This window comes from Rhipicephalus microplus, chromosome 5 (genome assembly GCF_043290135.1).
Source record: "Rhipicephalus microplus isolate Deutch F79 chromosome 5, USDA_Rmic, whole genome shotgun sequence".
Lineage (NCBI taxonomy): Eukaryota > Metazoa > Arthropoda > Arachnida > Ixodida > Ixodidae > Rhipicephalus > Rhipicephalus microplus.
This window is the reverse complement of record NC_134704.1, coordinates 143,907,082-143,930,399: the sequence shown is the minus strand read 5'-3', so window position 1 is coordinate 143,930,399 and position 23,318 is coordinate 143,907,082. Positions and strand designations below refer to the sequence as shown.

The 23,318-nt window shown below is 47.8% G+C and overlaps 1 protein-coding gene across 1 annotated transcript in view; it reads right to left on the bottom strand.

Annotated features, from left to right (window-relative positions):
- Nucleotides 1–23,318, bottom strand: part of LOC119173357 (uncharacterized) — a 420,783-nt gene that overhangs the window by 152,163 nt on the left and 245,302 nt on the right. Inside the window, exon 8 of the mRNA XM_037424210.2 lies at nucleotides 20,754–20,897. Coding sequence (XP_037280107.2) covers nucleotides 20,754–20,897 — 144 coding nt within the window. The remainder of the gene's footprint in view (nucleotides 1–20,753; nucleotides 20,898–23,318) is intronic.

Genomic DNA, 23,318 nt, shown 5'->3' with positions numbered 1-23,318 from the left:
GGCTATTGCGGAAAGTGCTATGACAGCTTCTTCGTCCTCGGTTTGGTCCTGTGTGCGTATAGAGCCGGCACACATTGTGGTAGGCTCTTTATCGACTGGGGTACGTTTCGATGAGACATTGATAGCATAAGCCTGTTTGGGGGCTGAGTATCTTGCCGGGTCACCGTGAGCCACCTTAGTGTTCGTAATGTAGGTACTATGAAGGTTTCTGAAGCGGGCCAATGGTCTACTGTCATGAATGCCAGACAGCATGTTCTTCGGCAACGGCTGCACAACGAAGCACTGTCTGATGAGGGGTAGTAGCGATATTATGTCTTGTCCACTTGGTGACGAGAGAATGCCGATACGTTGGAGTATCCATCTTCCTGTTTTAGTACCCCACGATCGTTTAGTTTATGCAGTTCGGTGTGCTTTGATAATTTCATCGATTGTATTGTGAATTCCAAGGCTCAGGAGGTGCATGGTAAATGTGGAGAGGGAGAGGGCCAAGGCGGTCTTGTAGACTGTGCGAATAAGTCTGTCAACTTTTTCTTTTTCAGCCTTGTGGAGTCGTAGGTACGGTAAAGCGTAAGTGATTCTTGTGGTTACGAAGGCGTTTAACAGCTGGAGAAGTTCATTTTCTTTCTTGCCTTGTTTCCGCGCAGACATTGTTCCTAACAGACGGGCAGTCTGAGTGACGTTGACTGCAAGCCTCTCTAGTGCGACGGTATTGCTCTTGCCGGCTTGTACGTGAAGGCTGAGAACGCATATGTGCTGCACTATTGGTATTTTGGATCCGGCGATCCTGATAGTGATGGTTGGTAGTGGCAGGTGTTTAACCTTACGGTAGTCAGGGTAAGAAGAAGGATGAGTTCCGATTTCTCCACTGAGCACTGCAGACCCGCAGGCGCGACGTATTCGGCCACAGTGTCCACGGCGCGTTCTAGTGCCTCCTCGATCTGTCCGTCGGAGCCGGTAGTATTCCATACCGTCACCTCGTCCGCGTATAGGGTGTGTAGGATGTTGGGTATGCGGCCTAGTAACTGTGAGAGTTGGCTCATTACAATGTTGAAGAGGAAAGATGAAAGAACGGCTCCCTGTGGCATGTCGTTCTTGGATAGGGCACTTCGAAGCATTGCTGTCATTCAGAAAAAGTTCCACAGTGCGGCCTTGTAAGAAGGAGCACACGTACTTGCAAGTACGTTCCCCAGAGTTTGTTGAAGCGAAGTGCTGGGCTATCACTTGATGTTTCATGTTATCGAACGCCTTGCGTAAGTCAATGCCTAGCGCTGCTCCCGTGTCCGCACGTACAGTCTTTCAATAAATTGTGGTAGCATTCTACTAGGGCACCTTGAGTAGATAAGTGGGCGCGAAAACCGAACATGGTTGGAGGGAAATGGTCTTGCACTTCTGCAAGTGTTTCTAGCCGAGCCAGGAAACCGTTCTCAAAAAGTTTGCCAAGGCATGAAGTTAACGAGATGGGGTGAAGATTTCATAAATCTGCTTTTTTTTCTGTGCTTTGGTATAAACACTTTTTTGCGTGCTTCTATTCTTCTGGTATGCTGCTGGCTTGCCAGCACTCGTTGAAATATTCAGTGAGGGCAGTTACTGACGTAGCGTCAAGGTTGCGGATTGTTTTGTTGGAGACGCCGTGTGAGCTTGGTGCCAAAGTTGTGCCAAGCTTTAGAATGGCTGCATAACTTCGGCTTCTGTGATGTCGGCATCTAGAGTTGGGTTGGGTTTACCTTTTAGGGCGGTAGTGGTGTCGCTAGTTGGTTGGATTAGTTGATGTATTTGTCCACCAGGTTGGTGAGTAGATCTTTGTCTGATCCAGGGTGTTGGTGGACAAGTCGCCAGAGGGGCCACTCACCAAGCCCCATACCGATTTTTAGTTACACTGAAAGCTGTTGGGTATCCGATAAAGAACATTTTGCCACAAAAAGGTTTTTAATCTGTTCATCACGAGCGGAAAAAGACAGAATTTTTTTTGAAGCGGCGTGGAACGAGGACGAGAGGAGGCGAGCTCGAAACCTTTGCCGCTCCTCTGCGTAGCCTTCGCAAGCCAAATCTCTTCCCCCCTTCTCTGGAATCCGACTGTGATGTAGTACCTTAAAAATGCGAGCCTAGCAGACGACAGCACCACATCATTTAGAAGATGAGAAGAATGAAGGGGCATTGCAGCGCGCCCATTAAAAAAAGAAGAGGAGACGCTCGCGGAGAACGAAGCCGTTCGGACGCCGGCAAGACGACGCAAGGGAGCCTAGGGCGAACCCGCAACTACGCGCGAGGTTCGAAAGGCCGGGTTCCTGTCCTCGAGCCATTGACGTCCTCGGGGCACGGCGTGGCGGCGTGGCCAGCACGAGTTCTCGGTGAGTGGTCCTGTGGACATCTCCGGTACGGCGAGCGCCCTCGAAAGACCGGAGCTGCTGACCACGTCTACCGAGCCGACGTCGCTGACAGTGTGCGGCTACGCCTAGGCCTGGTGATATAGACAGTGGTATGCTGACCTGGCACCCAAGCGACGACTGCATCCGAGCACGCAACGGATCCCACTTCAAGGCATCGGGCTACGGCACAGACTGTGAGACTGGTTACTCTTTTCTTTTGTGTGTGAACCACGCGCGTGTACGACTTACAGTACTGTACGCGCAATAGTTTTTTTTTGTTCATCCAATATAACTCCCGTTTGTTTTCCTCACTGTCTCCATCTTCCTCGCGTCACACGCCTTGCTATGTGACGAACCTAACACACGACACATCTGGCATCCGCGACAGGACTACTCTTGTTACATCTAAGGAGAGTATCACATCGCATATGCGTGTGTGACGGTCGATGATGGAGGCAGATAAGCTGACGGCGATCGGAAAGGAATTGGGGTTAAGTGGATCAGCACTAAAAGAATGGATGGACCAAGAACGCGCACGCGAAAAAAGAGGCACGTGACGCTCGTCTGGCTGAACGAAATGCCGCGAAAGAAGCCGAGGCAGAGGCAGTCGCTAGATTACAAGCAGAGAAAGAAGTTCTTGAGCTCAAGTTAAGGTTGCATCAGTTAGGTGCGACAGCAGGTAGCACAACTACTGGGCAGCTTACCGAGGGTGCGCCCGTAGGCACCACGCAGAGCTACCAAAGTCCACATAAACTCATCCCAGCCTTTAACGAGGAACGCGATGAGCTGGACGCATATATACAGCGATTTGAGAACGTCGCTACTAGTCAAGACTGGCCGCAAGACAAATGGGCTATATCACTAAGCCTTTGCTTGACCGGAGAGGCCTTGAGTGTAGTTGGTAGGATGGCACCAGAACATGCCACGGACTACGTAACGTTGAAGAAAACGCTACTACAACGCTTTAGGTTCACAGAAGAAGGCTATCGGACAAAGTTTCGATCAGCCAAACCAAATAATTCTGAAACGGGCACGCAGTTTGCCGGGCGTCTATTAGGTTATTTTGACCATTGGCAAGAAATGGCCAAGACAGACCGGACCTACGATGCTCTGCGAGACAAAATTGTCTCGGAGCAGTTTCTCGCGCAATGCCATGAGAAACTCGCTATGTTTCTTAAGGAAAGAAACTGTGAAAGCCTTGAAAAACTTGCGGAGGCTACAGACCACTACTTGGAGGCCCAGGGGTTGATTAACCTTGGCAAATGTAAAGGCGATATCCTGAGCAAGCCTCCAGGTCAAACTGGAACGTCTAAGCGGCAAGATGACAAAGAGAGACCGCAGTGTTTCCTTTGCAACAAAAAGGGTCACAGAGCAGCTGATTGCTGGACCAACACAAGGGGCCCAGGTACAAAGCCACCCTTTTGTGGAAAAGGCCGCCGCACTGGGCATAAAACAGCTGACTGCTCCAAAAGGGCCAACAGCGTTGAGAAGGCCTCATGCTCTTTTCAACAAAGAGATGGAGCCAAGATAATTAATTCAGAGTCGCAGGCTTCCCTTTGTGTTCCTTATAGTCCGGAGTGCGCAGAAACGCGTCCAGCCAAGCTGAAGGAAAAATCGATGCCCACGGGCGAAGGTGTACTCGAAGGATATCCCGCAACAGTACTGAGAGATACCGGATGCAATTCAATCATTGTCAAAAGGTCTCTTGTGGCGGATAGCAAGCTGACTGGAAAGATTTCCTCGATTTACCTCCTGGACGGACGGTTGATGAAGCTGCCTGAAGCACACGTGGAAATTTTTTCACCGTTCTTCACTGGCAAAACTCGAGCCCTTTGTATGGATACTCCTTTATATGATGTTGTCTTGGGAAATGTGGAAGGCGTTCGAGATGCTCACAATCCTGATAACGATTGGAAGAGCCGTCTTTACACCCAGAACACTGCAGAAGAGTACTCTGGCGCAAAAAAAAAATCGGTTCTGCACACGGACCCTTGTATGCAAAGACTTCAACATCGGCTGCAAGGAAAACACGTTGCAAGACAAAAGTTGCTGCAGTGAACCGAAAGGCAGGAAATCCACATCTACTTCCGGCTCCAGTTATAAACCCCTTAGACATCAGCCCACAGGACTTTAAAACCAAACAGGAGGAAGACAGCAGCCTGCGGAAATGCTTCGAAGCCGTCAACAAAGAGGTCAAGACCAGGTTTGCTAAAATATTGTTCTTCACGAAGAATGGTATCCTCTATCGCAAGTACACCCTTCACTCTAAGAGGCAGGTGAATCAGCTTGTGGTACCAAGGTGCCTCCGACAATTTGTTATGAAAATGGCCCACGTAGGCATCCTTTTGGGCCATCAGGGAATTAAACGAACTACCGACCGGGTACTCGAAGAGTTCTACTGGCCAGGGGTTCAGTCAGACATCACACGATTTGTTAAATCGTGTGATATATGTCAAAGAACTATTCCCAAGCACTTGGTGGGTCGTGTACCTCTCGGCAACACTCCTATAATTGACACCCCTTTCAAGAGAGTAGCCATTGATATTGTGGGTCCATTATCACCGATGTCAGAGGGCGGAAACAAGTACGTACTGACAATGGTGGACATGGCAACGCGTTATCCCGATGCTGTAGCACTGCCGAGCATTGAGACGGAGAAAGTCGCTGAGGCACTTCTGGAGATGTTTTCTCGTGTAGGTGTCCCACGGGAGATAATCAGTGACAGAGGCACGTCATTCTCGTCACGCCTAATGAAGGAGCTAAGCCGACTTCTCTCCTTCAAACAATTGCCAACAACCCCATATCATCCCATGGCTAATGGCCTTGTAGAGAGGTTCAACGGTACCCTGAAACAAATGATAAGAAGAATGTGTCAGGAGTGTCCGAAGAAATGGGACCGGTACCTGGCGCCCTTACTCTTCGCTTATCGCGAAGTTCCCCAGTCGAGCTTAGGCTTCTCCCCGTTCGACTTGCTCTACGGCCGTTACGTCAGAGGTCCCCTGGCAATATTGAAAGAAATATGGGCAGCTGATCATCTTGATGATGATTTAAAAACATCCTACGGGTACGTAGTCGAACTGCGGAATCGTCTTGAAGACACCTGCCGTCTAGCAAAGGAGGAGCTTCAGAAAGCGAATCTAGTACAAAAGAAACATTATGACCAAAAGGCCAGACCACGTCAATTATCCCCTGGAGACAAAGTTCTGCTTATGCTTCCATCGGATACCAACAAATTGGTTCTGACGTGGAAGGGACCATTTTATGTCCTTGAGAAGAGAAATGATGTCGATTATTTAATAGATCTCGGTACCAGCAGCACAATATTCCATATCAACCTATTGAAAAAAGTATGAGGAACCGCTGCCTGCACCACCGCATGAAGCATCAGCTGTTTGCCGGGCGGACGACACCGAAAGCGACGAGCTACCATGCGTTCCATTCAAACGAAAGGACTACTGCACCCAGTCTCATACGCAAGCCGTATACTGCAACCATGCGAAGCTGCTTACTCTACAGTGGAGCGAGCGGCCCTGCCTTTTACGTGGTCCGTCCGGAAACTTCATGTCGTCTTATTCGGACGCACATTCATTCTACAGAGTGACCACAAACCGCTTGTGTACGTCACGTCAGCCAAGCATGTGAACAGCTGCGTTTTACGGTGGAGCCTCATCTTTATGGAAGTGCGTAGATTACATGGGCCGTTTTCCAACTCTGTGAACAACGTCTGTAGGAAGAGTCGATGCTCAATGGTATTAATAGCTTATGATGTGAACCTTACAGCGCGGTACAAGTATCATGACGCTTTAGTTCTGTGACTTGTGTCTTTTTTTTCCTGGTGTGTACTTTTGTGACCGAATGTGCCGAGTGTGCGGGGCTCGGAACTGCTATAGTGTGCAGCGGTGCTTACGTGTGTGTTTCCGTCTGCGAACCAACGTGTCCCCAGTGCCCTCAAGTTCTTGTACCGGAAGAACTTTCTTAAGCGGGGGGTGATGTGATGTAGTACCTTAAAAATGCGAGCCTAGCAGACGACAGCACCACATCATTTAGAAGATGAGAAGAGTGAAGGGGCATTGCAGCGCGCCCATTAAAAAAAAAAGAGGAGACGCTCGCGGAGAACGAAGCCGTTCGGACGCCGGCAAGACGACGCAAGGGAGCCTAGGGCGAACCCGCAACTACGCGCGAGGTTCGAAAGGCCGGGTTCCTGTCCTCGAGCCATTGACGTCCTCGGGGCACGGCGTGGCGGCGTGGCCAGCACGAGTTCTCGGTGAGTGGTCCTGTGGACATCTCCGGTACGGGGAGCGCCCTCGAAAGACCGGAGCTGCTGACCACGTCTACCGAGCCGACGTCGCTGACAGTGTGCGGCTACGCCTAGACCTGGTGATATAGACAGTGGTATGCTGACCGGGCACCCAAGCGACGACTGCATCCGAGCACGCAACGGATCCCACTTCAAGGCATCGGGCTACGGCACAGACTGTGAGACTGGTTACTCTTTTCTTTTGTGTGTGAACCACGCGCGTGTACGACTTACAGTACTGTACGCGCAATAGTTTTTTTTTGTTCATCCAATATAAATCCCGTTTGTTTTCCTCACTGTCTCCATCTTCCTCGCGTCACACGCCTTGCTATGTGACGAACCTAACACACGACACCGACCAAGAGGTCACGTGCACATGACGCGCCCAAACAAGTCCAACCCCTGAGCACGCGAGCGGCGTTGCTTTGTTGACCAGCGTTATTTTGTAGTCTTCTGCCTGTTTCTGCCGGATGGTTTGGAAACTCTGGCGTAGACACGGTAGAATAGACGAGCACAATGAGTGCGTGAACTCGTAGGAGCGTTCCGCGGTGGTCGTCTACTCAATGCGCTGACTGCAGGGACACGAACGCATGCAAAACATCGACACATTAGCCCCGCATCTCGTAGCATTTCACGGGAAAAAGTGTAAGAAAAACGCGCACAATGTTTTGTTGCGTCTCATTATTTATTTCGTTTTATTCATCTCTTAAAGCCACAAATACATACACTACACATGTTGTGGTAAATAATGTTCGCCATGTCACGTGGTGTACTGTTGACAACGTCAGAGCAGAGTCGTCTACGTAGAGGACCAACGTCACTGCATTGCCGTGTACGTAGGGCCATTCCTACGCCCACGTCATGCCCTCATACTCTACGCGCACACCGGCAGAGGGGAGTGGGAGGAACATTAATTTTTGAATTTCACCTATTTGCGCGGCGCGTAGCGTTGCAAATTTTCGCAGACGTGATCAGGAACGCCTCGTCTGCGCATTGCGCTTGTCCGCTCAAAATGGTCAAACCTGGTGAGTGGCCCTTCAAAGCAGCACCCGTTCGTCCCTCGTAGTAGTACGTAATACGTCTTACGCTTTGACATGCAAGGTGGTGCCAGTGGGAGATTTTTTCTGTGCTTTGTTGAACAATGAAAAATTCGCAGCGTGCGCGTTAACGAAAACCCGAATTCTCTTGTCTCTCAGTCACCATTAGCAGCCATTGGCACGTTCCAGTAGAAAAACGAAAAGACGCCAGCTGCTTAAAGAAAGACGCCAGGTGTTTTCTAAAGCAATGGTTCTCATTCTCCATTAGCAGCTTTTGGCATGCTCCCGTAGGAAAACGAAAAAACGCCAGCTGCCTAACGAGAGACGCCAGGTGCCTTCTAAAGCAATGGTTTTATAATCAAAACCATATCGCGATACAGGTCTGTAGTTAACAATGCTCGCTGCCGTCGGTGTGTGCTCGTATGGGTAAGGATGCCGAAAGGCGGCCGCGCAGGGTAGTGGCGGCGCGTGTTCGCAGACAGGGCCCTGAAGTGATAGCCCGAGAGGCAGAAGCGCACAGGGAAGCTGCGCGGCCTCGCCGCCAAGATCTTGCTGTGCGGGAACAAGAAGCCACATCAGAAAGGCAGCGTCAGCAAGATCCCACCATACGTGAACAAGAAGCTGCAGCGGCACGTCAGCGTCGGCAATATCCTTCCGAACGGGAACATAATAAGCCGCATCAGCAAGGCATCGTCGCGAAGCTGATCTTGAAAATGTTCGACAATGGGAAGCGGCGAGGAAGCGCGCATATCGCCAGGCGAACCCAGAGGTGAGAGAATGCGAGGCGTCTGCAAAGCGTGCCAAGCAAGACCACGAAGGTACAGACGCCTGGTTCGATAGAGATTTCCTGATAATCACTTTTGGGGATAGCTGTAACGTGTGCGATAGACTCTGGTTCTCCAACAACCTAATCACAATATCGTTGATCAGAAACAAGGAGTCTCGCAATAATGCCATTGCCACGTTACAGCGCGCGTTTCCCGCCGGAGCTGCCGAGGATTACAAGGTTTGCTCGACTTGTAAAGATTCTCTGACGGGTGGCAAGGTACTTTTTTTGAGCGTTTCAAATGGTTACAGGTATCAACCGAAACCCAACTTGTCTCCCCTAAATCAGGTAGAAGAACGCTTCATTGCACCTCGTCTACCCTTCATGAGTATCAAAATATTGACGCATGAAAGCGGCGAAAACGGCATCAAGGGGCAAGTAGTCAACATTCCTAGAACCGTTCCCAACACGGTTCAATCTATGCCTTGGGACATTCCTAAGGACATGACCATCGACGTTCATCTCAAGTGCCACCTCATGTTCAAGGCGTCATACAAGAAGGGCCTGGTGCTAAAAGCAACATACACTCCTGGAATAATTACCTTGAAAAGACTCCCCTGTACAAGTACCTCAGCATCAAAATCCACTGCAACAATCTTAGCAAACTCAATGACAATACCGGTGGCGCAGACGGCAACGTGGATTGCGACGTCGACGAGATTGAGCAAGTGCCGGAGGTCACTGATCTAGACGACCCCATGTAAGCAACGACCGCTCTCAACACGATGTCGCATTCCATGATCTTTGACGACGGCGCCAGCGGCGTCATCGTCACCAGCAACTGCAACGGCCTGGCTGCCGAAAATTGCGTGGCGCTATCCGCGGCGCGAAAGGCGGCAGCAAGGACACTCAACGGTCTGATACGAGGCACGCACAGTTTACACGTAGCACCGGGTGAAGGACAAGGTCCCAATCCTCTACTCTTTCACATGTACGCCGAAGAGCGGTCGTTTCCTCAATGTACCTCGGCCACCCGCGCATAATCAAATCTGACAGTGAAACAGCGTTCATGAAGGCAAGCAGAGAGATCTGACACACCAATCGAAGAGAAATGCATCCCGGCCGAATTGTTCAACGTTGACATTACAGACCCCAACAAACATTGGTTGATGCATCACATGTCAGAAAAGTACAAACTCAAATGCATTTTCTTTGATAACAACAACCCAGCCACCATCAGAGGCACCTGCATCGACATTGTGTTTGTCAACCATCACCTGCAACCAGTGCAAGAACCACTTAGCTTGCACTTCACCGACCAAAAGGCGGTCATAATGAAAGGACAACGGAAAGCAGCAATAAAAGTTTGATAAACATTACATCAATCGTTTCACGTCACTTTTATTAGGCGAATTAACGGAAGAAATTTTACGGTTCCACCGATGATTACTTCCAGGAGCTTCGCACAATGTCATCATCATTCACCTCGCGGATCAGCCTTCAATTTTTTTCTGCTGTTTTACTTTCGAGTGTTGTGCGTCGCACGTGGTCGTTTAGTGAGGCTGTCCATTCCTTGGAGTTGTTATGTGTTCCGGGGCTTCGCTTTCGCGGACGCTTCTAAATTTGGGCCACTCCGTAATTTTAGCGAGTACTTTCTGTACTCTCTTGGCCGCGGACGTCTGTACCTGGATGGAAATGATGTAGTGGTCACTACCAGCAAGTTAACAGGTGTTCTCCCGTCTGGCCTGCACATCATTCTTGCAGTATGTGAGATTGGGTGACGTGTCCCTACAGACGCAATTCCTATGCGTGTCGGTGACTGCTGCAGATCATTTAGTAGAGTAAGACGGAGGTCCTGACTGAATCGCCACAGCTTCTTGCCTCATTTGATCACCTGCAGGTAGCCCCAGTCAGGGTGCCTAGTGTTGAAATTTCCCAGTATAAGCAGTTTTGCGCCTCGAGATAGCGTTATGGTTATCTGGAAGAGCAGTTTGAAGTCGTCGGCGAATGACCAGGGTGCGATGCGAACGTTTTCGCGGAATAATTTCCACGACCGTATGAGGAATGTCCAGGAATTTTAGGTCGTGTTGTTTTGTCGTGAGGCTCTTGTGGACGAGCGTACCTGTACTTGGGGCTTCTTAGTTGTGCAGGTCGGTGAATTGTTGGAAAGCGATGTATCCCGGAAGTGAGATAGCAGCTCTTGTTTCCTTTAGTGCGATGACGTCCGGAGGCGTTTGGCGATTCGGCAGTTGTGTTTCTTGTACGAGTAGCTGCAGGTGGGCTTTCTTTTTACGGAAGCCCCTGCAGTTCCACTGCCATATAGTCAAGTGAGTGCTGGTCATAATGCATCAGCTGCAGCATTACTTGAGGACGTCGTAGGTTAGCTGTGCTGGGTGGAAGAGTGAGAGGACACTGTTGCGTATGATAGCTGGTGCTCTGGTCATGCTTTGTTCAATTGCTGAAAAAGTGGTGTCTGTGGCAGCTCTGAGTTCTGCTAATCCGGCTACTGTGTTCTTTATGGTGGCTTCCAAGTTTGAGAATCGTGTCTCTATGTTCGTCAGGCGGGAGTCTACGGTTGCGAAAGCTTCTGTTACGGCCGTGCGAACGGCGTCAGCGAGCGTGGCATGGACTGTCGTGCAGATAGCGTCGGCAACGGATACGTTGACCGTTTGAATAATTCTCGCTGTCGTGTCCTTTTCGAATTGCAGCCTTTCCGCGGAAGTCATTGTTTTACGTTTGGTTGCTGCGGCTGGTTGGGGCTGTGCAGTTGAATTATGCATAGATTGACTGGAGCATTTGATTGATTGGAGATTGACTGACGCAAGGAGCATTTCGATGTGAGCTTGTTGCGTCGCGATTAGAGATTTCAACACACTGATTGTTTACGTAATGCATCGAGGCACACGATTTTGATAGCTGCGGGTGAGATGATGGAAGCGGAGACGCTGGGCTTTGCAGCCATGCCACACTAGGGTTGCTTGGTGATGTTTTTGATAAATCGACGCCTCTCTGCGGTGGTCTAGTAGCTAAGGTACTCGGCTGCTGACCCACAGGTCGCGGGATTGAATCCCGGCTGCGGCGGCTGCATATCCGATGGAGGCGGAAATGTTCTAAGCACGTGTGCTCAGATTTGGGTGCACGTTAAAGAAACCCAGCTGGTCGAAATTTCCGGAGCCCTCCACTACGGCGTCTCTCATAATCATATTTATTTATTTATTTATTTATTTATTGTACCCTCAGGGCATACAGCATTATAGAGGGGAGTGGGTATAGAAGACAAAAAATACAATTGAAACGTGAAAAACAAATCACATTCAGTACATGCGTACAACACTCGAGAACAACGTGTAAATGACAACGCTTACACAATATCTAAAAAAATCATATGGTGGTTTTGTGACGTAAAACCCTACATCTCAATCAATCAATTTGATAAATCGGTATGGCGAACGCGACTTGATAATCGGTTCTTGATTTGGATCTTGTGTGGGAAGTTGCTTGACCTTGACGAGTTCGTGACTTCGATCGGCTGTCCCGTTTCGTCGGCGTTTGAGATATCCCGAGACTAGGGTAGTTACACTCGTCCAAGGCAGGCGGGCAATTGTCAATTGATAGGGGCTGCGTCACTGGTGATTCAGTTTGTAGCGTCTTTTCTGCTTGTGCTGCGTTAAGTGGTTTAGGCTTTTGGCGAAGTGGTAGTGGCACCTCGAGCTGTTAGTCATGTGTCCTCCTTCACAGATGATACAGCGTGTTTGGCATGCTGGTGGCGTTCCTTGCGGCAGTGGCTCGTGGTCTTCTTCGCAACGCGGGCAGCGTCAGCGCCTAGGTTGAGGGCGCACATCGGAGTGGTGCCCAGTCTTCCGGCAGTTGAAGCATGCGTCGACTTTGGGATAGAAAAGGTATACTCGGATGAGACTTACATGGTGTAGAAGCCATCTAGGTAGGTGGTCCCAGAGCAGCGTTATGAGTACTCTTCATTTTTCTCATGCGTCTGACACCTACTATTAGGTAGTCAGGATTGGTTTCGTGAAGGTCTTTCAGCGTCTAACCATCGGTGGGGAACGTTTAAGCGTAGAAAGTGATGCCTCGTATCGCGTCGTCGGGTGGCGGGGCGTACATGTGTAGCTAAATCTGCCGGTCTTCTTCGAGAAGGATTGACATGATGCATTGGTACGCGATTGCTCGGTCGGTGGTAGCCGCACTAACGGCGAAAATGTTATTTCTTGGGTGTATGCGTATTCGATCACGCTTGGCAGGGTCCAGGTCACACAGAGGTCACACAGATGCCTCTTTAAGCAGTGCTCTTTGCAAGTCTCCGGGTGATGTGCGCGTGCGGTCAATGGGTGTCTTCGGGCATCCCAGAATGTGTTACGTGTGCGACGGCAGTCTTGGCAAGGGATGGTGTTTAAATTCCGGGGGAGACCGGGGGGTTAGCGGAGTTTTGGGGGCCTCGCTTGCTTGCACGTCGTTCATTTCGGCTTGTTGCTTCAGTGCCTGGTGACGTTTCGTCTGGGCTCCAAAATCTTGAGGTGGTGACCAGCAATCGCCTGACCATTCCTCGTGAGAGATTTTGACGCCATCGACCTCAATTTCTATGTCGGCTGGTGTCCCGGCAGCCACGAGAAGGGCGTCCAGTGCAGCGTTGTTAAGCCTAGGCGTCCAGTGCCGGGGCTTGCTGGCGTGGTGTGAAAAGATGAAAAGCTTACTTGAAAATGGTGACAAATATCTATCGGAAAGTTGTATCCTCGGGACTTGTATGACTTGCGGAAACTATTCGTGCAAGAAATGTTGAGCTATGGGCAAGGCTTCCTACTGAAGCATCGGAAAACACAGGCGCTTGGTGCAGACGCGTCCGATCGCTTCCAGCGCTCACCGCGTCTATTCGCTGCAAGGAGAGCCGGCTGCATAAACAGTAGCACTAACGCGAATATGAAACGAACGCCTGGGGCAGCAGTGGGACGGGTGTTCGACCGCGGCGAGCTGCTCTTCTTTCTTTAAGGCTGGAAAACAACCATGACGTCAGCCGCGAGAAATATTTGACAGAACTTGACGCAGCACAGAAGAATTCGAAGAATGGTATGCGGGAATTTTCGAGCACAGATAAGAAAGATATTGAGACGACAAAGAACACGCTGCGTGATTGTTTCGAGCAGTACAATGACGTATTTATCAGGTACGAAAGCTTCTTGTTTAAGACTAACTGAGCCGAGAGTAGACAAGAGCTAGTTCAACGAAAATAAACTCGAGAGGAGCCTTTACTTGTCGTCACAAACTGCCTGAGAGAGCAATGTGTATAATTTGCGTCCAGAGACGAGGTGCCATATAGATGTTCATTCTCATTCCAATCCACGCACTCTTAGTCATTAACGCTCACCAATTCGTCAATTGTCAGTCTTGCTGCTTTACAAGCTCGAGAAGAAGCCTAGGCCACCAAAGCGAGGACTAACTTTGGTCAGAAGAAGCCAGCTATGAAGCCACAGAGGGTCAAGGTAGGCGCAGAGCTCAAATTCTTCGCCAATAAAGGAATTCGATGCGGAAGAGGCACATGCTGGCGCTCTCGAGGTGGCTGTGGTTTATGATTGCGGGGAGAGCTTTCACGCACTGCCAGTAGGCCGTGCACATGCCAATTCGTCGACATTCTGAGGTTTATACAGCGGACATCACACCCTGTAACGACCTCAACAGCCAATTGAACGACTGTTCCGGAAAAAAAAGACTGTTAAGCAGGGTAACCCTGAAGACACTGGCCAAAGTGACACAAGTTCCAAGATGACTGAAATATTAAAGTTCCTCAGCCGAAGGCATCTCCTCTGTTTGAGCCTTACCAAGTTTATTGGCTGGCTTGCTAACTTTTCAGCGTAGAAATTATTAATTGGAGCAGTAACGCATAACCTTGAACTTTCTGAAGACTATTTTTACCTATTGCTCGGTTTTTCTCGTAGTCATCAATTGAGGCTGAAGTCAGTGTATGTACGCTACGTCAAAGCAGGGCTCAAGGTTGTATTACGAAGAATAAACGACACATTCGGTAGACCTGAATTGCTGGAAGATGTGCTGATACACCACTCAGAAGCTTGCCCAAGTTTACAGGGGAGAGACAATGTGAGGCCTCGAGAACACGACGACTTGCTACTTTAACTGGAGGCAGCAAAAGCAGACCGCCACTTGACAAGGCTAAAGTACCTTGACACAGCAGTGCTGCCTTAAAGCTCCCACTAGGCCTCCAGGAGTAACCGAAGACCGTGGTCTTAAAGTACAATAAAGAGAACAACACGGCGTTCTCCCCGTTTTCTAAGGTGAAGACCGACCTTATGTTCAATGTCTATACAAATGGTACCTTGCCGGATCACCACCCCCAAAAGGAAAAATCAGGTTCTCGCAAACTTCTACGGTGAAGCGACGGTATCAACGAGGAAAACAGAAGAATATGTCATTCCAAAAAAAAAAAAAGAATGGCCTGGTGCTGTGGGGCACCAGCAGAGCTCAGAAATTACGGGACCTAAGAAAGTGGTGCCCATTTCACAAGAAATCCCATTAATTCGAAAGTTTCATGCGTTCGCCAACAACAGCTTCGACAAAAGAGAGGATTTTTAAAAAAAAACATAGAATTCGACTTCTTTGTTGCAAGTCGACAAGTCACAATTCAAAGAAATGTGACAATCTTTAGAAATGATGAATATATGGCTCTATTAGGCAGCACCCAATGTTTTATCCCTCGGATACGTGCACGTGCGATCTCTCTAGAGCTGTGGAAGAGGAAGCCGGTGCTCAAGAATATTCAGGAAACATCACCACCACATGCAATGAAGTATGCAAAAGGGGCAATGATAAAAATCGTGTGCAAATATTTGCATTGTAAAGGTAACTAACAAGACTTAGCAACACAAAACGGCATTTGGTCATTTTTGACGCTATAGCAGCCAGTCGCTGGTCAGATTTGTGCTCGTGAACGTCTGTCGTGTAGAGGGGTCTCAGACCAACTACACCTTGACAGCGTGCTCAAAACCTACCAATGTGACCGCAAGACAGGCGGAAGGGTTTTCAGTACAGGGCGTTACAAAAGAAAGCAGCCTTGAGCTTCCGCCACTGCTTGAATGCAACGTTATTCCCGATAACGGGAATAAAGTACCATCTCCTCTACTATGTATGTTGTTGTAGTAGTTGGTAATTGATTTTGAAACCATATTTAAAGTGCGCAAAGAAGACAACATGCTTGACACATAGAACAAGTAAGCACAAAGTGCAGTGCGTGCGTGTCCTGTGTGCCCTACAGTTTACACATGTATTTCACTCTTGTAGCTGCCGAATATTACCAACATTTCAGTTCTATAGCAGCCTATATCCCTCCAGCAGATCTTAGAGCACAAATATGGCTCTTTGGTCGCTACGTTTTGCAGCGCACAAGGCGAGCGAGACACGAAACTGCCCACAGGATGCTCGATTCGCTCAGAAACACGACATCAGAGGAGTGACCACTAAGAACATTAGGAACATTTCTATCGACCGTGCCCGCAAGCCAAGCACCAAGTGTTCTGAAGACTCATTTTCTGAGTAGCATTCGACCGTCTATTTTCGCTGACTTCAGGGAAGACTCATATTTGCCCATCTTTGTTGTCTACCACCCGCAGAATCTTGAAAAACTCAAGGTTGAGTTGGACTCCAGTGTGAAGTACCAGAAAGTTTCGTGGAAAATGTTTCTTTAATGGGCCCACACTTCGAGAGCCTTATCAGACTGTTAATACGCTTCAGAAAGGAGCAGGTCATGCTGATGATGGGCATACAGCAAATATACTACTACTTCTTGGTCAGACAAGATTATCGACATCTCCTCAGGTTCTTGTGGTAATGAACAATGGCATATTGGAAGATACTGCGAAATGCAGAACGGAAGTACATGTCCTTGGAAATGGCACATCCCTAGCCAAAGCCATGTAGGGACTCGGACGAATATTTCAAGAAAGTACACGTGTGTTCACAGAGAAGGTGGTGGAGTTTGTGGAGTACGATGTATATACCGAAAACGTACAGAATTCTGCTTAAATAGGAAAAGAGGCAATCGAACTTCTGCACACGTCACAGAAATTACTGTAAGCGGTCGACATACGGCTACACAAAAATATCGCAAATAAAGAGAATGCACTAAAGTTTTTCCCATTCATGAGCACGTTGCCGACCACCCGAATATTGACTTGACCAAAGTCACATTGCCTGAGCAACGTAATTTATTGACTGATTTGATTGATATATGAAGTTTAACGTCCTAAAACCACCACGTGATTATGAGGGATGCCGTAGTGGAGGGCTCCGAAAATTTCGACCACCTGGGGTTCTTTAACGTGCACCCAAATCTGAGTACATGGGCCTACAACATTTCCGCATCCATCGAAAATGCAGCCGCTGCAGCCGGGATTCGAGCCCGTGAACTGCGGGTCAGCAGCCGAGTACCTTAGCCACTAGACCACCGTGGCGGGGCCCTGAGCAACGTAGCCTCAGATTATTGTGGAATGTGCGCAACGACTCGTTCTTTTTCCGCACTCCAACTGAAGACAACCACGCATACATCGTGTTGAACTTACAACTGTCAACGTCTTGTATGACACAATGGGACTCGTGCCTCTGGAGACTCCACAAGCTGAACACCTTGTACGCACAGATGTCGACGATGTAGATGACTTGGACAAACCGTTACGACTTCACAGAGAGCAAGAATGACAAAACTTGGAAAGATAATTTGAAGTGCTGGAGATTGTTCAAAACAGAAAATTGTGTGCAGCGATATCAGTTAAAGAAGCTGAGAGCATGAATATTCATATTTTCTGGGATGCATCCACGCAACCTGTCACAGTCTTGGCGTACGTCAACGTCACCGACAAGACAGGAAAATGCTACGTCAGGTTCTTTATGAGAAAAGTAATGTTTTTGCCCCTAGTTAAGCCTGCCATTCTGAGAATAAAGCGTGTGGAGTGTCAGTCACAGTTGAACCAGCTGAACTCATTCAGCAGGAACTTAATCTGCAACCACACATGCTGAAGTTCTACATGGACAGCAACGTCGTACGAGGGTAAATATGGTATGGATTTGGAGATTATATGTGTATGTGCAATGGGGGTACATCGGACTCGCCGTACGACGACTCCACAGAGTGTAACTACATTAACACTAATAAAAACTTTGAATACAATGGTATAAGAACGGTCTCAGCAACCAAACTTGGACACATTGTGGTTCATTGGTCCTGGCTTTATTCGAAAAGGCGAAGAAACTGTGTTGCAGACATCTATTTTCCGCTGGCTGTCTCCAGGCGAAAATGAATATGTACGCTCAGAAGTTAACACTTTGACAACATCAGTTGTATATAAAAAAGAGAATCGGAGCTGAATGAATCAGCAGATTTTTGATCTGAGGTACACTCGTCTACGCCTTAGTATTTTTTTGAAAATGATGCATTGTGATAAGCGTGACGATGAATGAATGAAGGGGGTCGAAAATCTTCCCGATCTTTCTACGGCAAGAGAGACTGTGTGGTGCACCATTGAGCAAGATTCTTTTTTGAATAGATAAGCACCCTTGAAGACAAAAGACCTCTATCCTATTTTCAGCCCACTTTGGAAGCTACATTTCTTAACGAGAAAAGCCTTCTACGCATCGGTGGCAGCCGCTTGTGCGGAAATAATCAGGCGGAACATGACAAGCACCCAATTATCATTACAGCCCATCACCACCTTACCACGCATCTCATACGTCGCTACCACAAACAAGTACATCAGGAAAGGCATTTCATGGGAGGGAAGTGACATCAGCCGAGTTGTGGAATATTGCTGGCAAGGGGTGCATCACATTCGTCATAGGCGAATGCATTTGTGCAAGAAACTGAGGTGGCCACACGAAGAGAACATGGCTGATCTCACCGCCGATCACCCATTCCCTAAGGTACCGGCCGATGTTTTTGGTCCATGTATAATTTCTGATCGCCGAACGAGAGCTGGAGGGTCTAACAACAAGCTTTGGGCAGTGTTATCACTATGTCTGAGAATGCGCGCAATGCACATCGTAGTCATAGAAGGCTTCGACACGTCCAGTGTCATAAAAGCAGCGCGGCGTTTTCTCGCGAAACAAGCGAATATAAAAAATTTGCTCCAACCGCAGCAAAAACTTTGTGGGTGCTTACAGGAAGCTAAGATTTAAGCCACGAAACATGCATCGTTCACTGCTAGGGAATTTCTGATGTGGAATGCGCTGTACGTGGTCTTCAGCCACTCACATACCTCCAACATTGGCGGAGTGTGGGAGCGAATGAAAGGGATTGCACGTCAGATCCTCGACTCAATGCTGCTGCGATCTTACCATCATTGACTGAGCCACGAGACAATGACTACTTTCATGGACGAAGTGCACGAAATTACAAATGCTAGATCCCCAACTCCCGTGTCGTCTGATCAGGAACGCCCATAATTTTATCTTCGGCGGCAATTCTGATGCAAAAGTTTGAATGCACTACATCAGGCTTGTATGACGCTGCATTTGAGGTCCTTTACAAAAACAAATGGTACAAATTTCAGAATTTCGCGAGCTACTTTTGGAAAAATGCTGCACTGCCTATTTGACCTTACTTCAACAACGAATAATGTGGCAAATCAGTTCACCAAACCTCAAGGCAAGAGGTTCGGTGTTGCTGAAAGACAAGCCAATCATTTGTTTTGAGGGGCCAGTTGACTTAAACGTGCATAGCTTACCTATTGCAGATGGTAACCACAGGAAGGCTGGAGTGAAGACGGCCATAGATGGGTCTGTTAAGACATTCGTTCATCCTATATCAAGCATCAGGTATCTAACGATACCATGGATCTATGGTGGCGCCCACAAACGCGAAGCATCAGATCAGGAGTGTGCTGCTCATTCGATACCCGGTGAATCGGAACAAAAGTGCACCCTTCACTGTCATCTGGCCGAACGTGGTCATTCTCTGAACAATGGGCAGTTGAGTCACCAGGATGTGCAAGGTCTTCAGTTGAGCGGAGTTGAGTGCAGCTTCTGGTCACACACCACTGCCTTTTACGGCTAAGATTATATAATTGAACTATATAACCATAATATGTAACGAAAAAGTAGAGTAACACGATTAGGTTAACTGTTTTTAATTGAATTAGAAGTTCGATTGCATGTTCTGTCGTTATCTGTCAGAATAGAGGGTGTGCTTAAACTTCGTCGAGCACTGCCTTCGAGACCTAACACCCTCGCTGTCGAATGAAGTTCCAAATCCAGACTAAGCCACCCGGTTCGCATGCCAAAGGTCTGCGCAGGGCTTTATATCAGGCTCACGGGTTCTGTGGATCCTATGCAATGGACTCAAAGACTCAATACGTTAAACAATTTTTTCAAAAAAAAAAACGCACGACACACAAAAATGTACAAATATGCAAAACAAATAGCTGCATAATAAGCTATAATTGACACAAACCAGGTTGGTAAATGAACAGTACTAATTGAAGTTTCTAATCTCTAGGCTTAGTTCAGGTGGTGCTCTGGTCGACCTACTTGAAGCAGCTGTTTGGTTCATTACCAAAGTCTATCTAGTCGGGCATCGTTTTTGTGTCCCCATGGCGCTAACAATCTTTATGCTGACTCCGCAGCTCGATGCATCGTCATCCCCTTTAAGGACAAGCAACAACCCCTCTTCTTCCCCCTCCCCCGCTTGTGGGGCGCTTCACCGATGACGCGACCCTCCGTCGATTACCTTGGGTGACTCGCTTCCGAACAGGGCTCTGTACCGGGCGCTTTTACTCGCTGGCCGAGGTTGCTGCGTCTTCGAGGAGCCTCCTTTCGACCACCGTTGTTCCATTGAATCACGTGAGAAGGCTCCTCCAAAATGCAGTAACTGTGGTTAATGAGTACAATTATCGCCTAAATAAATCTAAGCGCACAGGCCTCCAGCACGCAGCCGCCGTGCTCTGGATCCCTTCATGACGCCTTCTGGTCAGCCGTCAAGCACCGTAACCACAATGCCCCCGCGATAGGTGTATGAGAAAGTGATGGGGGGGGGGTAGATTGTTGGCATCGTTGATGCGAGACGCCTCGCAGTAATAGCCTGTGATTTCAGCCTGGTGATATGCTTGTGTTTACGAGCTCATTACAAATTCTCTTACACATTGTAACACGTGCTTGGTAGTTCTTTCTCGATATACGCCAAAAATATAGCGCTGGGAAAAACAATTGTTACAGAAGGACATTTGAGTATTTACTGAAGCAAGGAAGAGGTAGAAATGTACGCCTTAGCCGAAAGGACTTACCTGATTGAAGCTTGTGATAAAATCTTGGAGCTTCTGCATTTTCGCGTCATCATCAACTCGCATCAGTAGGATCGCACTCTTTAGATCAAGTTTTCCCATGTCTAGTACCATGTGGGGGTACATGTCTTCAATAGGAGCACCCAGCTGAAATCGAGAAAAAAGAGGATCGTTGATATCTCGCAAAAATGAAAACCACAATAGCATACCACAGCTATTTGAACTGCGCTCATTCAAAGCACCACCATTTAGGGAGCGAGACAACGTGTGTGCTGCTCAGTAATAGGGTAACTTACGGCAGGGCTCACGCATATTTCCCACGGCGCTTCAGGAACACGATACGCCAAAGCGGCAAGGCGTTGCGCTGCTGGCGTGTGTCTAGCATTCTCGAAAACTGAAACGGCCGAATCGTTCACTGTCAGCGCTCGCTAGGGTGGTGATGCCGTCCTTCACTGATACGAGGCTGTGACACCTACCTCCCCTACGAAGCATAGTTATTATGAATGGAAGAAAGTGTGACGAATATAAGGCCCATTTTAAGAGACTCATCAATATGCATAGGTAATATGGATGTTAAGACGACTGGCTCTTACCACCACAAACCTAAAAGTTCTGGGTGTGACTCTGGTCATCGAAATGAACTGAACATTTTTCCCGATTTTTCGATGTCATCTACTCATCATCAGCATCAGCCTAACTATGCTCACTGCAGGACAAAGGCCTTTACGATGATCCGCCAGTCAACTCGATCCTGTGCTTGCTGCAGCAACTTTATACCCACAAAAGTTCTAATGTCGTCTGCCCACCTAACCTTCCATCACCCTCTCACCCACCTGCCTTCTCCGGAAATCCATTCAGTTACTGTTAATGACGAGCGGTTATTCTGTCTACGCGCTACGTGCCCGGCCCACGTCCATTTCTTGTTCTTGTTTCATATATCATATACTTAACCCCAGTTTGTTCGCTGACCCACTCAGCTTTCTTCTTGTCTCCTAAAATTAACCTATCATTTTCTTTCCTTTCGCCCGCCGCGACGTCCTTCATTTCAACCAAACCTTCTTTGTAAGCCTCCAGGCTTATGCTTTATAGGTAAGTACCACCAGGACGCAGCTGCTATGTACCCTCTTGAGAGTCAGAGGCAATCTACAAGTCATTACTTGAGAATGATTGCTGAAAGTGCTCCCCTCTTTTTACTACAAATAAACGTACTCTTTTACAACTTGAAGTGCTCAAGTTGAAGCGCTGGTCTCTTTTGAGCTTGTTGTAAATTACTTTAATTTTTCGCAGAATAATTTTAGCACCTACTTTTCTGGGCTTCCTATCCGTAATCATGAATTGCTGTTTGTCCCCTCAGTTACTCAAAAATGCAATATCATCGGCGAATCGCAGGTTACTAAGGTACTCTTTATTAACTCATATCCCTAACTCTTCCCAAAATAGGCTTCTGAAAACGTATTATAAGCACACGGTAAATACCAGTGTAGAGGTCGTATTTCCTTCTATTACGACCTCTTTGTTAGCCTTTTGTCACTTTATTTATGGAGCCTTTTGGTGGCAGTTGATCCTTTCTAATGACGTTTATACATGTTTCCTGAAAACCCTGATTCCGCCGTGTTGGCATGACTGCTGATATCTCTACTGAATCAAATGCCTTCTCGTAATATGTGAAGGCTACGTATAGTGCTTGGGTTTATTCTGAGAACATCTCTATCACCTGATTGACAGTACGAATGTGGTCGAACGTTGAACACCCTGATCAAAATTCTGCTTGTTTTTTTATGATTGAATGAGCTTTATTGTGGTCCTCATTGTGTTCGCAATTACTTTTGTCAATATCTTGTATATGACAGAGAGCAAGCTCATCGGCCAGTAATTCTTCAAGACCTTGTCAACCCTTTTCTTATGGGTTAAACTGTTATCATTCTTCCAATATTCTGGTACCCTCCCCATCAGGAGATACTTTGTGAACAGGGTGGCTAGTTTTTCTAACACGATCTGTTCTCCGTGTTTCAGCAGACCTAATGTTACCTGATCCGCACCAGCAGCGCAGCTTCTTTGAATTCCCTCCAAGGCTTTTCTGATTTCTTCTGTCATTACAGGTGGGATGTTATCTGGGTTACTGCTAACACTCACAATATTGCCGTGGTTGTCATGCCTACTGCACAGATCTCTGTAAAACTTCTCTTCTACTTCAACTACGCTATCCATATTGGCGATTAGTTTGCATTCTTTGTCCCTTGGTGCATCCTTTTCGTTTTCGCCTGTCCCAAAATTTTTACTCGCCGCTTTCACACTTCCTCCGTTTTTTGGAGCGTGTTCAATTCTTTTCATGCTGTATCTTTTTACATCGCATACCCTTCGCTAAATAATCAACTTCGAAAATCCTGCTAGTTCTATTTTGCCTGTTCGTTCATGGCTTTAATGTTTTGACGTTAATTGATAAATGTCTTCGTCTTGTTAGTGTCCTTTATAACTACCGTTCCTCCAACTTCTAGTCCACACTGCGTAATGATATTCGTGAGCTTATCATTCATTGAGTAAACGCTAAGGCTGGTTTCCTCGATAAGG